At 54.6% G+C, this 12,862-nt stretch overlaps 1 protein-coding gene across 3 annotated transcripts; it reads right to left on the bottom strand.

Moving 5' to 3' along the window:
• Nucleotides 1-465: 465 nt before the first annotated feature.
• On the bottom strand, nucleotides 466-9,185 carry MOB3C (MOB kinase activator 3C). 3 transcript variants are annotated; one of them, XM_007130522.2, is made up of 4 exons: nucleotides 9,067-9,185; nucleotides 5,057-5,525; nucleotides 2,814-3,016; nucleotides 466-2,489 (listed from the first exon to the last, which is right to left on the bottom strand). In XM_007130522.2, exons 2-4 carry the CDS (start codon nucleotides 5,472-5,474, stop codon nucleotides 2,460-2,462), a joined length of 651 nt encoding a protein of 216 aa, XP_007130584.1. In that variant the 5' UTR covers nucleotides 5,475-5,525; nucleotides 9,067-9,185; the 3' UTR covers nucleotides 466-2,459. The 3 variants fall into 3 exon arrangements, with proteins under 3 accessions (XP_007130584.1, XP_007130585.1, XP_007130586.2); XM_007130523.4 differs by having other exon boundaries at nucleotides 9,063-9,170; XM_007130524.4 differs by having other exon boundaries at nucleotides 2,814-2,919; nucleotides 9,067-9,170.
• Nucleotides 9,186-12,862: the final 3,677 nt, after the last annotated feature.

The following is a 12,862-nucleotide window of genomic DNA, read 5'->3' as shown; positions in this document are numbered from 1 at the left end:
GCTCTAGCCAGCACCTGACAGACGGCCTTCTTTTGAGAAGTGTTTGTTTCCTCTGCTGTGATTACAGTTAGGGCTGTATCTCTGCCCTGTACCTTAACCCATTAGCTCCAATAAACCATCCAGATTAAGGGGGTGGAGTGAGAGTAGCCAGTGCCAGGTGACCTGAGCTGAAACAAGGAAAGACTTTCCCAAGAGACTGAGTTCCACAAAGCTAAGGGCCAGCCCTCCCCACTCTGAGGTTCCTAGCCTAGCCCAGGAATTCTGGGTCTAGGATTCTCAGAGCCCTGGGAAAACCTTGGTGACTCCACCCTGGAGAGCTGGGCCAGACATGACCACATCAGCCAGCCCTCCACATGGCCCAGGATCTCAGGACAAAAAGCCCTCCCTGCCCCATTCTGGCCCAGTTCCTTCCACAGCCTGCCCAGGAGCCATGTGGCACCCAGACCACAGCTTCCCACCAGGGCCTTTAGTTTGCCTCCTTTATTTTACCAAAAATAACAACAATAAAATTTCCCTCTGTTTCACAAAAAAATACATCCCCCGCCCCCTGCCGCGTAATCAGCACTGGCCATAGCCTAGACTCCCATCTTCCGATCCACAGTCCTCCTTGGCAGAATCTTTGACGCACATCCCCCCCCCCACCGCCCCCCTCACACCAGAGCTTCTGGCAAAGCTGCTGGGCCAGTGCTTCCCTCGGGAACTTCTCTGGAGGCAGCTGTCCCAGGTCCAGCTGGCTGAACCCAGGAGCCCCATCTGCTTCCCCAGAGATCTGGCAGCTGCAGGGCCATGGAGAGGGGCATGATTTTGGAGGTTTGGCTCAGCAGACAACCCCAGCAGACCACAGGGGTGGTGGGGCACTCTGGCATCAGGCTAGAAATCCTTGCTCAAAGCAGGAACAGTTGTATCCTGGAGAGGGGCTGTCAAACCCTCCTTTGGAGTGCATCTCATCTCCCTGTGTAGCAATCCACAGGCCAGGGGTGGGAGTTAGAACCCCCGGTTTCCACTCCAGCTCCACAAAAGCTTTGCTGGGAGGCCTTGGACAGTTTCTCCCGCCTCTCCTCTGGCTTGTTTCCTCCCATGTACATGGATGATTCTGTGAGTGAGACTGGATGATCCTCAGATTCCTTCTGGCTCTCCATCCTGGCCCCCCAGCCTGGAGTCTCCAGGAGAGGAGGGCCTTGTCCCTGCCTCAGTTTCCCCACCTGTGGGTCTGGGCGCATGGCTGGGCATGGCGGTGCTGAGTAATAAGTACTGAACGAACATGCCAGTTTCTCTGTGGATAGCTATGCTCTGAGATCCAACCAGCTGGAATGTTTCAGGGATGGTTGGGAAGGAGGCGGCAGGTACTTGCAGGATGGGGGCTCTCCAAGCCTGGAAGAGTCCATTCACAGCTATGTGGTCCTCAATGTCCCAGGCGGGAAATAAGGCTCCGGAGCTTCCCAATTCAAGCTCACTAGCTTTGTGGGTTGGAGGATTATCTTGTGCTGGGCTTCAGATCCTCACAACCACATCTGGAGATTCAGGAAGCTAGATTGGAGTATATGATTCCTGATTTAAGGACTGGGGATCTTTGTGGACATGAAGAATCACCCCCGACGCCCATGAGGCTATCTATAATCAGGCCTCCTGGAGGCAGAGGGGTGAGGGAAATGACAGCTCCTGGGCATCTCTAGCTGAGCAAATCAGAACCTATGGTGGGCCAGGCTTTTAGTCAGGGCAGGGCCCCCCTTCCCACCTCCCCCCATCAGTAGCTCCCCAGAACTCATGCTGATGGAAGATGGTAGCCTGGAAGATTCAAACATGGAGCTACATCTACAACCACAGTTCGTGCACTTACACACATAGACACACCAAATGGGGAGACTGACTTGTCATCATTCCTAAGTGGTCATGGTCCGATGGCCCTAATCCCTACTTCCTTCCTTCCTTCCTCCCTTCCATCCATCCATTCATCCATCCATCAATTTACCTAACATTTATGGAGGGCCTACTATGTGTCAGGAACAGTCTAAGGCAGGTAGCTCTCACAGACACACCCCACAGCCAAAATCATACACATACACACCGATATACACATGCCATCCGTGTCAACTCACACACAGGCTGCTCATGCTCTTGCATCTTTCTTGCCATCACTTCAGCCACACCCAAGTTCCCCAAACAGGCTTGGCAACCATCGTGGAAGGGTCAAGTGTCAGAGCAGACTAGACTTCATGCTAAGGGTTTAGCTGCTCCTTTTTACCTGTCTGCCCACCTTTAAGCTCTTCCCTGCTCCACTCACAAACAGTCAGGGGGACATGTGGGCAGACTCCTGAGAACCAGAAGTGCAAGGGCTTTGGGTGTGTGGAGGGGGCCCAGGGCCTTCAGGTCCCTCTGCTACCAGACTTCTGAGGGTCCCCTCCCTGGCCACTCTGTGTTCAGATGGTCCATCTGATGGGCAACAAGGTCCAGGTCTGGGCTCAGTGACAGATCCGCTCTGTCATCTCCCTCTGCAGAGACACAAGGTGGGGAGGGGTCAGTCAGAGCTCAACCTGCCAGGCAGCCTGTTTCCAAACCACAGGGCCCGGCTACTCTTCTGCCTGAGCCTGGCCCCTTCCCGCCACCACGGCCTCCCAACTCCAGGCTGCAGATCTGTGTTTGTAAACTGATACTTAAATGAAGTCACTATTAAAGTACAAAATCCATTGTTAAATGAATTGCGGTCCCCTAACATACCCACTTGGATATTGGATTTTCTTAAAGCAGGTAGCCTTCGGATCTGAAAACTCAGAGGCTAGCCCTGGTGGGGGAGGGCAGTGGGGGCTTGGCCTCACCAGTGGCTCCAGCTCCCGCTGGTCCACCAGGCTGAACTCGCGGATGAAGTAATAGAAGTGCTTGTAACAGGTGTTGACATGCGCCTCGGCCCCCATGCTGAGAATGCTGTCGAAGTGGTGGATGTAGACATGCACAAAGACGCGGAAGAGGCGGGTCAGGATCTTGGTGCAGACCTGCTGGAAGTTCTTGGGGAAGGGAACTCCTAGGGGGCGGGATGGGCAGATACGGGGCATCAGCAATCTGATGATGAAACTCTGCCCAACCCTGTCCTCCCCAACAAAGGCAGCCTTTGCCCAAGATGGCCTCTTCCCTAGCACACTTCCCTGTGGGAAACAGAGATCAAGGTTTGCTTTCTCCCATACTTCCCTTTTTAATGAAGCACTGTGCCTCTCCTCTGCTGAAATACAAATCATCTTCTGATTTTCCCATCACCCTGAACAGGACTCTGCAACTTTGTTGGGTCACTGACCAACCCTTAGACTATAATGGAAGTTATGCCAAAACTCTCCCTAGAAACATGTGCATCTGTAGGTGCTCGCACACAACACCCTTGGATGCAATTCCAAGGGGAGTTCATCAATATCTGGGGTCCATTTTTAAAAATATGGGCCTTCAGGATTGAGTCCTAACTTCCCAGCATGGCGCCTGCTCAAGGCCTTTCATGATCTGATCCTGACTTGCCTCTCCAGCCCTACCGACTCCTTCCCCTTCGCAACATTCACACAGCAGGCCCCAGATGCCAATCCTGAGAATTACTAAATCTTCATGAACAAGTTTATATATCTCTCAGTCCTTCAAATAGTCAATAAGACTCACAAGAACCTTCCGTCTGTGAGCCAGGCCCTGTGCTGGGTCCTTTGCACCTTTGGCCTGGTATGATAATGGGTATGGCAGCCATTCTAGATTTGATAAAACAGAGGTGCATAAATGTGGAACCACTTGCCCAAGGCCACACAACTATTAATTAGTACAGACTGGAGGCAGAATTCAAGCCCTCTTTGCACTGCACTGCAGCACCCCTCAGGGATAAATGCCACAGACTCTGCCAGAGGCAAGGTCCAGGACCTGTGAAAAAGGCACAATTTCTGTACAGTCCCCCATGCTCACAGTGGACAGCTTGGTGGCCAGTCCCTCTTCTCTGCTGTGGCAGAGGCACCTGGGATCTCACAGGCCTGGGGGTGAAGGTTAGAAGGGAACAAGCGGTCAGACGCAGGCCCACACTGACTCACCCCGTTCCACAAGGCCCTTCCCCTTCCTCACTGCTCTCGGGTGGGGCTGAGCCCTGTCTCCCTGTGAGCCCTTCCAGGCCCAGCCCAGGTCCCTCAGGCTTGTCCTGTCCATCTAGACGTGGGGCCCTGGGCCTCAAGAGACCTGAGCTGGTTCTGAGTCCCTCCTGATTCAGTGCACTGTCTCTCTCTCGGCCTGTTTCCTCTCATGTGAAATGAAGATACCCGTGTTGGACATGATAGTGCAGGAAATGGAAGGCCACCGACTGGGGAGGGGCATGGGCACTGATTTGTGACTCAAGGCCCTCAGCATTCAACTTCTCCCCTCCAGGCCTGACCACCCTGTCCCACCCATCTCTGATTCCCATAGCCTTAACACAGATGAACAGGAGGCCAGGTGGGGCGGGGCTGCTGGGATGAACACAGGGTCATGTCTGTTCAGCTCCTGAGCCAATACCATCTCTTGCTGCCCTTGGGTGGGGAAGCTGGCTAGGATGACATCATTCATCTCCTCTCCCCACCCTTACCTGCCCAGGCTGCCCAGCTGAGAAAAGAAAAGGCTCCACGGATTGGTCCTGACAAGGGAAAATTCTGCCTTCAGAGCCCACTGAGGAGGAGATACCGTCTGGCCCCCATGGGGCCCCACCCCTTTCCCTTTCCTGGGGCCAGGAGTCAGAGGGGACTCCCAGGAGGCAGCAAGTCAGATCAGCCCAAGCAGGGCGACCTGCTAGGAGCACCATGAGGCACTTGTTCTGGAAGGTTTTGAGAATCATAGTGGTCTTGCCAGCATGTTCCCTGGAGGGACACTCAAGCTTCAGACAAAAAGAGGCCCCAAACTGGGAGCCAGGCAGCCCTAGCTCAAGATGCCTGATCTTGAGCAGACACGATCTCCCTGAGCCTCTGTTTCCTCTTCTACAACATGGCTGTATCAAGCTAAATGCCTCATCTGCGCGATGGGCCCCTCTGGCTCCCTTCCTCCCTAGCCAGGCCTGACCTGCCTGCCAGGCGGCACTCACCCACGCGCGTGGGAAAGACATCCTCGTCGTTGATGAGGCCCTCAATCCAGTCCATGAGCAACGCCATGTAGCGTGGCGCCGAGAGCTTGGCTGGCCGCCGGTACTGGCGCTCGTCCTGCCAGCGGTACTCGTAGCGGGGCCCGCCGGCCATAACCGGGCAGCTGGTCTCGCTGCAGCGCTCGGCCATGGTACCGTAGATGAGGTTGATGCGGTTGAAGAAGTCCACCACATGCACGGCGATCCAGTCGTCGATGTTCTCGCCCGGTGGCAGCCTCACCACACTGCGCAGGTCCAGACCCGACTTGAGCGACGCCTGCGCCTTCTTATACAGCTCAAAGCGCTGTGTGCCCGGCTCGAAGCGCTTCCGCGGCCTGAACGTCTTGTCCTTGGCGAACACCTGCTTCAGGCACAGAGCCATGGCCAGGATGGGCCGAGGGCCAGGGGTCCAGGGGCAGGCCCTGCGGATGCCCTGCCACAGGGCCAAGGGCATGGGGGAGCATGGTGGTCAGGTCCTTACCAAATGGGCTTGACTTCCCAACACATCATTTCCCTCCCACCTCTCGGCTTTTGGCCTGGAATTCTCTTCCTGGAATCTAAATCCTCCTCATCCCCACAGTCCAGCATCCTGCCCTATTTCTAGATACCCTAGCTCCCCCTGCCAAGCGTCCACAGCCCTCCCATCTTGTTTAGTTTCCTCTCCACTTTCATTGTGTCTCAGAGAGTGCTGGGCCTGGGCTCCAGACAGGTGCTCCTCAGACTTGCTGTGAACCACTAGAGAGCTGGCAGAGGCTTCCTGCAGGCAGAGGCCCCTGCAGGAGGCAGGGGCCTGGACAAGATGACCTCTGGGGATCCCATGGGCTAGTTGGTAAAGCGTGGGAGAGCCGGCCTGCATTGTCCTGGGGGTAGGGGGAGAGCCCCCGCCCTCGGCTTCCTCTGAGATATTCCGCAGTCCATCCGGCCACCGGGGATTCCCAGGGAGCAGGAGGGACTTTTCTACCAAAAATGTACTTTCCTTTTATTACCCTGAAAGGAAAGAGCTCTCATATGGCCAGCTGGGTGGCCTCTGAGTGTGGCTGCAGGCACTGGAGGGAGGGGGAGGTGGCAGGTCTAGAAGGGCACCACTTCCTCCAGCAGTGGCTGGAGATCCTTCCAAGCTAGCCTCCTCCAGCCTGAAACACAAACCAGAACAGCCGGTGGCCCCTCCCACTGCACCTGACATTCAGTGGACATTCCTAGAGCACATACTATGTGCCCGGCACTGGAAGGTAGGAAAATGCAGTCAAATCACCCAGCTGGGCCCATCCAGAATTCAGGAGGATTTGCTTTGCCTCTTAGAATTGAAGGATCTCAGTCTCCAGACAGACTTTGAGGACAGTGATAAGAGCCCCAGGCTTTGAGGCTGGAGACCTGGGTTCTAGTCTCATCCACCACTGCTGGGTGACCCCTACAGCAGGCATGGATTGGACCATGCAACTTCCTTGGTCACTCACAGGCCAAGTTCCTGGGACTTCCAGGGTAGTCACCTCATCTCCCCTGTGAGTGTGTGAGCTCTTGGGAAATGCAGAGCCAAGTACCTACTGGAATTTAGCCACATGAGCACTGATCCTGACCCCAGACTGAGCACTAAGGCTGAGTGTAGGCTAAACACTGAGCATTTTGGCTGCAGGCTGACCTCTGACCTGGCCCTGACCCTGGTCAATTTGAGTCCTGGACTCTAACCCTAGACTGAGGCTTGAATACAGCCACAAAGCCTGGCCTTGACCTCAGAGCTGACACTGGAGTATTTTCCTTTCTCACATCTCTAGAAATACTGGGACAGTTTTGGGGAAGGGAGGGTGGGAACAAGGTGACAATTGGGTAGAACCAAAGGTACATGTGGGTCATCATGTCAGACAAGTCAAGCTAGTGGAGAAGTCTAAAACACACAACACACAGGCCAAGAAGGGGAAGTCAGGTAAAATGAGAGGAGTTTGGAGAGTAGGGGCAGGTCTCCCAGCAGGATCTTGTCCTCTTGAAAAAAACTCAAAGATGTGGCAGGTCATCCATCCCCTACCCCTCAACTTCTCACCCAAAGAAGTCCCCAGTGTGGGACTTCCTGATCCAAGAGATTTCCATGCTTGAATTGCAGCCTGCATTCTAAACTCTGCTTGGGGCAGGAGCTTCCAAAATCATTCACATTGCAATTAGGTTGGGTCCCTGAGCTCTCCACCTTTGCACAGCCCCCCTCAGTGACAGCTACCAACAGACCCTCACCCTGGCATTCAACACCTCACCCTAGCTTTCCTGCCTCACTTCCCTACAGAAACCACCCTGGGCTTCTTCCTGATCCCTGAACACGACCCCAACTCCTGCTTCTGTGTGTTTTCTTACACTGGTCCCTTGGCTTGACTCACACTGTCAGGTTGAATGCTACCTCCTCCCACAGCCCCTCTACTGAACCCAGATCTCTTTGTCCTTGGGTGGAGATTACTCTTTGGCCATTTGGTCCACCACCAGCCTCACCCCCCAGCCTCGGTCAGGGCCTGGCACACAGCAGATGCTCAGGCTTTAAGGAAAGCTCAAAATCAAGAATCATAGGGTTGAAATAGCCCTGAGAAATCAACTGGCCCAACCCACTTCTTGTATGGATGGGGAAACTGAAGCCCAGTAAGGGGACTTGAGGAGACTGCATTCACACAGCAAGTTACAGGCAGGGGCTCTCCAATGGCAGAACTGGACACTGGGATAAGGTGGGGCATGACAACTAGTAAAGGGCCATTTTCCTGCACTGGCTGGTCGCTGGTCTGGTGGAGATAAGGGGAAAGGAGGGGAGTGGAGGGAAAGGGGGAGCATCTTCCCATCAACTAGACCAACCTAATTCCTGTTCCCCCAGCACACTGAGCCTTCCCCACACCCCACAGCAACTTTGGTGTCCTAACCAGTGAGCTAGAGTCCCACCTTCCTGCTGCAGAATTTCAAGGCCTGGGTCTTTCCCCAGAAAAATGAAAGCTTGGGGGTGGGGGGATGGATAGATGCCCTTGTATCCATGCCACTTGTCTGTCTTCACTTCCCACTCCCATCCCTTTACTGAGTTTCTAACTCTCACAGAATCTCTGTCCCCTCCCTGAACTTGCGAACCATGGCCATTCCCCCTCTTGGCCCCCGTTTCCTAACTCTGGATGTCCTTTCACTCCTAAAGTGGCTAGTGATGGCTCGCTCCCTGGGTGAGCATCTGGGTTTCCCAAATGAAGACCACAGAGGGGCCCTGCCTGCTTCTGATGCTCAGCCACACCTGCCACTCCCCCAGGCCTGACCCAGGATCTTGGCCCCAGTCTGAAACCAGAATCCAGCCTAGAGTAGTGCGCGCGCGCGCGTGTGTGTGTGTGTTGTGTGTGTGTTGGTGTGTGTGTGTGTGTATTGGTGTGTGTTGGTGTGTGTGTGTTGTGTGTGTGTGCGGTGTATGTGTGGTGTGTGTTGGTGTGTGTTGTGTGTGTGTTGGTGTGTGTTGGTGTGTGTGTGGGGTGTGTGTGTTGGTGTGTGTTGGTGTGTGTGTGGGGTGTGTGTGTTGGTGTGTGTTGGTGTGTGTGGGTGTGTGTGTGTGGGGGGGGTGTTGGTGTGTTGGGGGTGGGGGCAGGCGGGAGGGCTGAGGGCAGAGATCCAAGAGAAAAGTAGAGGCGAGGACTCCCAGCTCTTCCCCGCGGCGCTTGGCCACCTACAGACCACTCCTGGCCTCTCCCGGGACCCCTGACGCCCTTCCCTCCCCAGCCCAGCCGCTAGGACAGACGGGTCGTAGGACCCAGAGGAGCAGGCCTGAAATTTCCGCCTCAGGAGACACGCCCTCCTCAACCAACTCGCCTCAATCCCAGCCCCGACTTTCCAGCTCAGAGCTTCGGACCCGGACCGAGGGCTGTGGCCAGCCTGCTCGGGCACAGGTCGCCTCGGGACGGTGCCACGCCGGGACGGCCGGAGAAATGAAAGTGGAAAAGAGGCTGGGCCGTGTGCGCGGCGGGGCGCGAGGGGCACTCACTCACGGGGTCCGCCGGGTGGGCTAGCGAGAGTCCGGTCTGGCTGCGAGGTCACATCCCCAGCAGGCGGTCCCCTCCTTTCGCTCGTCGCCGGCCGCGCCGGTCCTCTATCCCGTCTGCTTGCCGAGCCCGCGTCGCCCTCCCGCCCCCAGGCGACGCCAACTCCGCCCCGGCCCTCCCTGCCCGGCCACGCTGCGGCCCGGGGGCGGGGAAGGGGCGGGGAGAGGGGACCCCCCCAACCCCAATACCCCCGCCTTTCCGGAGAGTCTGTATCGCTCCCCCAGCTTCCCAGGGGCAAAGGACTAAGAGCTGGCCCTCTCAGGAGGGCCAAGGAGGCAGCCTGAACTTCTTCGACTGTAAAATGGGGACAAGCCCAGCTTCTGTCTGGAGCTGGATAATGGTGGTTTCCTTGCCCTCCTAGAATCTTCTGTGTCTCGCGTGTCCCTGAGTCGAGATCACTATGCACTCCCATACCCTCAGCTCCTGGCATAGTGCCTGGCACATAGCAGGCACTTAATGAATGAATGCCTTGGGTACAATGAGCTGAGTCCCTTACCCCAGCACTGAAAGGACTGGCCCTCAAGAGTGCTCAAATCACAGACTTTCACCTCCCTCACCAGGGCTGGGGTCTTGGCTCAGGCTGGGCAGATTCTCCTCACTCCTGGGTGGAAGTCACCCCATTTCCCCCCACCACATTTTTGTTCCAGCTGTTCCCACTTTGGGATATCTTCTTTCCTTCCTTTCTTCCAGCCAAATCCAAAGCCTTCAAGACCTGATTTGCTTTTGCTACTTTTCTACTTGGGTTCTTCCCCTGAGGGCAGACAAATATTCTGCAGCAGCACAAAATGCACACGGTGCACCCGAGGCCCAGGGACCAGTTGGCTGGCTCTGCCCTAGGGTGGTAGGGAAGGTTCGAGGCCTTCTAGGGTGGGAGAGCCAAGGCAGACAGATGGGCTACAGAAGTCACCTTGGAGGGGTATGAGAGGTGAGCAGGCAGGGATAAGGGAGAGCTCAAGGCAGGAGATGGGAATTTACATGGCACAGAAGCCCCACTGGTCTCCCCTTGTGTCTGGATCTTCTGCTTGCTTGATAGCATGAGAACACACTGGATCCTTAAAAATCTTAGCTCATAGAACTGAAGATTCTTTTGTTGAATACCTATTTTTATCCCAGTCTAAAGCTCTCTTTTTTTTTGATGTCTGAGTCTTAACTCAGCCCCAGATCCTCTATAGGCCAACATTTGTATGCTCTAGTGTATGCAGAAGGAATTCAAACCTAGTCCTTCATTTGTTTGATATCCTAATTAATACCCTTTATTGAGCATGGCTGTGCACTGAAAGCAGGGGATCAGGTGACGGAGCTGACCCAGTTGCTGACTTCAGGTGCTGACAGGTCAGCTGGGGGGTCAACACACAGAGATAACACAAGGTCAGAGCTTAGTCATCCAGTTGTGAGAACACGGTTATGGACTGACAGCGAGCACTTGGCAAGTGTGGAGTTACCGGTGTGAAACACATGGAATACCCAAAGTGGGTGCTTTGAGGAGGGTTTAAAGAAAGCAGTGTTTAGAAGTATAGTCAGGGTGTAGGGAAACCACAGGGATAGCATATCACCAAAGGACTAGCCCTTTGCTGTCTATCCTAGGCTGGAGGGAGGGGTAAAAGTGGGAGCCATGAGGATGGCACTACTGACCAGAGCTGTGGCCCGAGCTCGAGGGACAAACCCAGCCCACAGCAATCATACTGCAAAGGACTGGGGGTAAAAAGGGGCCCCACTTCCCTCCCTCTGATTTCTGGCAAGATTTCCCCATTGGCCAAATCCTACCAGAAGCCAAGGACAAGGGAACCAGTTGATGCAGCCCATAGAGGTCAGCCTCCTGTGACCTAGAGCTTGGAGGGGGAGGTTGGAGTGCATCTGGAGGGGCAGGGGAAGATACTCAGCACGTGGGCCCAGGGACTTTGACTTCACAAAGGAAGTAGAAACTGCTTGTGCTTTCCTTATCATTCAGTTCTAAATATTTCATAATTTCATTGTCATTTCCTCTTTAACCCATGGATGATTTAGAAGTGTGTTTTTTAGTTTCTCAACCTATGGGAGGTTTATGTCTCTTGTTGACTTCTAATTGTATTTCATTGTGGTCAGAGATCATGGACTGTAAGATTCTTTGGAATGTGATGTGACTCCCTCTGTGGCTTTGTACATGGTCATTTGCTGTGCCTCTGAGCTGGGTTTTATAAGATAGGCAGGAGTTTGCTTGCTGAAGAGTGAAAAGCATGGAATCTTACACTGTGGGAAATTTAGATGATCCATTTTGAAGAAACTTCAGAAGTTCCCAGCTTATCAACAGAGCCCCTGGGTGTCTGCCTCAATACAAGCTGACAGGCTGGCATGTGGGATGGGACGCAGGTGGAAGGGTTGGGAGAAGCCAGAGATAGCCCAGATCCCACAAACATCTGTACCCCCTTCCTGTGACTCTCAGTCTGGGCTAGAGAGACTGTGTTCTTCCAGGAGGCTCTGTTGGGGCTGAGAAGACCCAGACCTTGGAGAACAAGGTCCAGGCTTTACTATGTATTAGCTGTGTGTCCTTGGGTTACTCCTGCCCTCTCTGATGGCATGCTGTAATACCACAGCACTGCATACCTATACAGGACAGGTACTGTTCCCTGACACTGTGTCCTGAGTATGATAAGTGCTCACATAAGGCCATCTCTGAAGCTTGGCAGGAGTCGTCAAGGACCTAGTTGAAGATGCACCCTCTCCCACTGCACAGCCCAGGCTCCTTTTTTTTTTTTTTTTTTTGTGGTATGCGGGCCTTCCTCTGTTGTGGCCTCTCCTGTTGCGGAGCACAAGCTCCGGACGTGCAGGCTCAGCGGCCATGGCCCACGGGCCCAGCCGCTCTGCGGCATGCGGGATCCTCCCAGACCGGGGTGCGAACCCGGTTCCCCTGCATCGGCAGGCGGACGCGCAACCACTGCGCCACCAGGGAAGCCCCCCCAGGCTCCTTGATGGGAGAGCCAAGTGGCAGTGGAGTGGTGTCCAGACCTGGGCTCCTGCCCTGCTCTGTGTCTCTGGGAAAGCCTCTGCCCCTCTCTGGGCCTCACTTTTCCCCATCTGTACCACAGAAGCGTCTTCCAGCCATACCATTCCAAGTGCCTTATCAAGACCAGCTTCCTGCTCCTGCCTCTGTGGGCCTGTACCCACTGACTCCACTGATACAGAGTGACCTCTCCCTGGGAACTCCCCAGCCCCTCCTATGCCAGGAAAGGCCCCCCAATCCCAAACTTCTCCCAGAATGAGCAACAGTAGTCCCAGCTCACCCCACCAGGTATCTGGCTGCTCCTGTAGTCTGATGGGGCCCACCTTCTCCTCACTCGCCCAAGAAAAGGTTTCTATTTCAGTTTCTGCCCCTCCCTGCCCAGAAGGCAGGATCTCCCATCCTGGGTCTTCCATCCCGGCACACTGAGGAAAAGCAAAGGACACCCTCATGGCAGTAAGAGGAATTAAGGTTGGACTTCTTTAGCTTGAAGAAGACAAGTTTCAAGGGAATGTGACAGGGGAAGACAAGGTTGAGAAGCATGTACATCAAAATTCTGTGGGACCTCTCTGAGCCTATTTCCGCTTCTGTAATACAGAAACAACAACAACTGGGACTTCCCTGGAGGTCCAGTGGTTAAGACTCCACGTGTCCACTGCAGGGGGCATGGGTTCGATTCCTGGTCGGGGAACTAAGATCCCACGTGCCATGTGGCATGGCAAAACAAAACAAAACAAAACAAGAAACAACAACAGTAATAGTAATAAT

The sequence above is a fragment of the Physeter macrocephalus genome, unplaced genomic scaffold (assembly GCF_002837175.3).
Source record: "Physeter macrocephalus isolate SW-GA unplaced genomic scaffold, ASM283717v5 random_1615, whole genome shotgun sequence".
Lineage (NCBI taxonomy): Eukaryota > Metazoa > Chordata > Mammalia > Artiodactyla > Physeteridae > Physeter > Physeter macrocephalus.
This window is presented reverse-complemented; position numbering and strand designations above follow the sequence as displayed.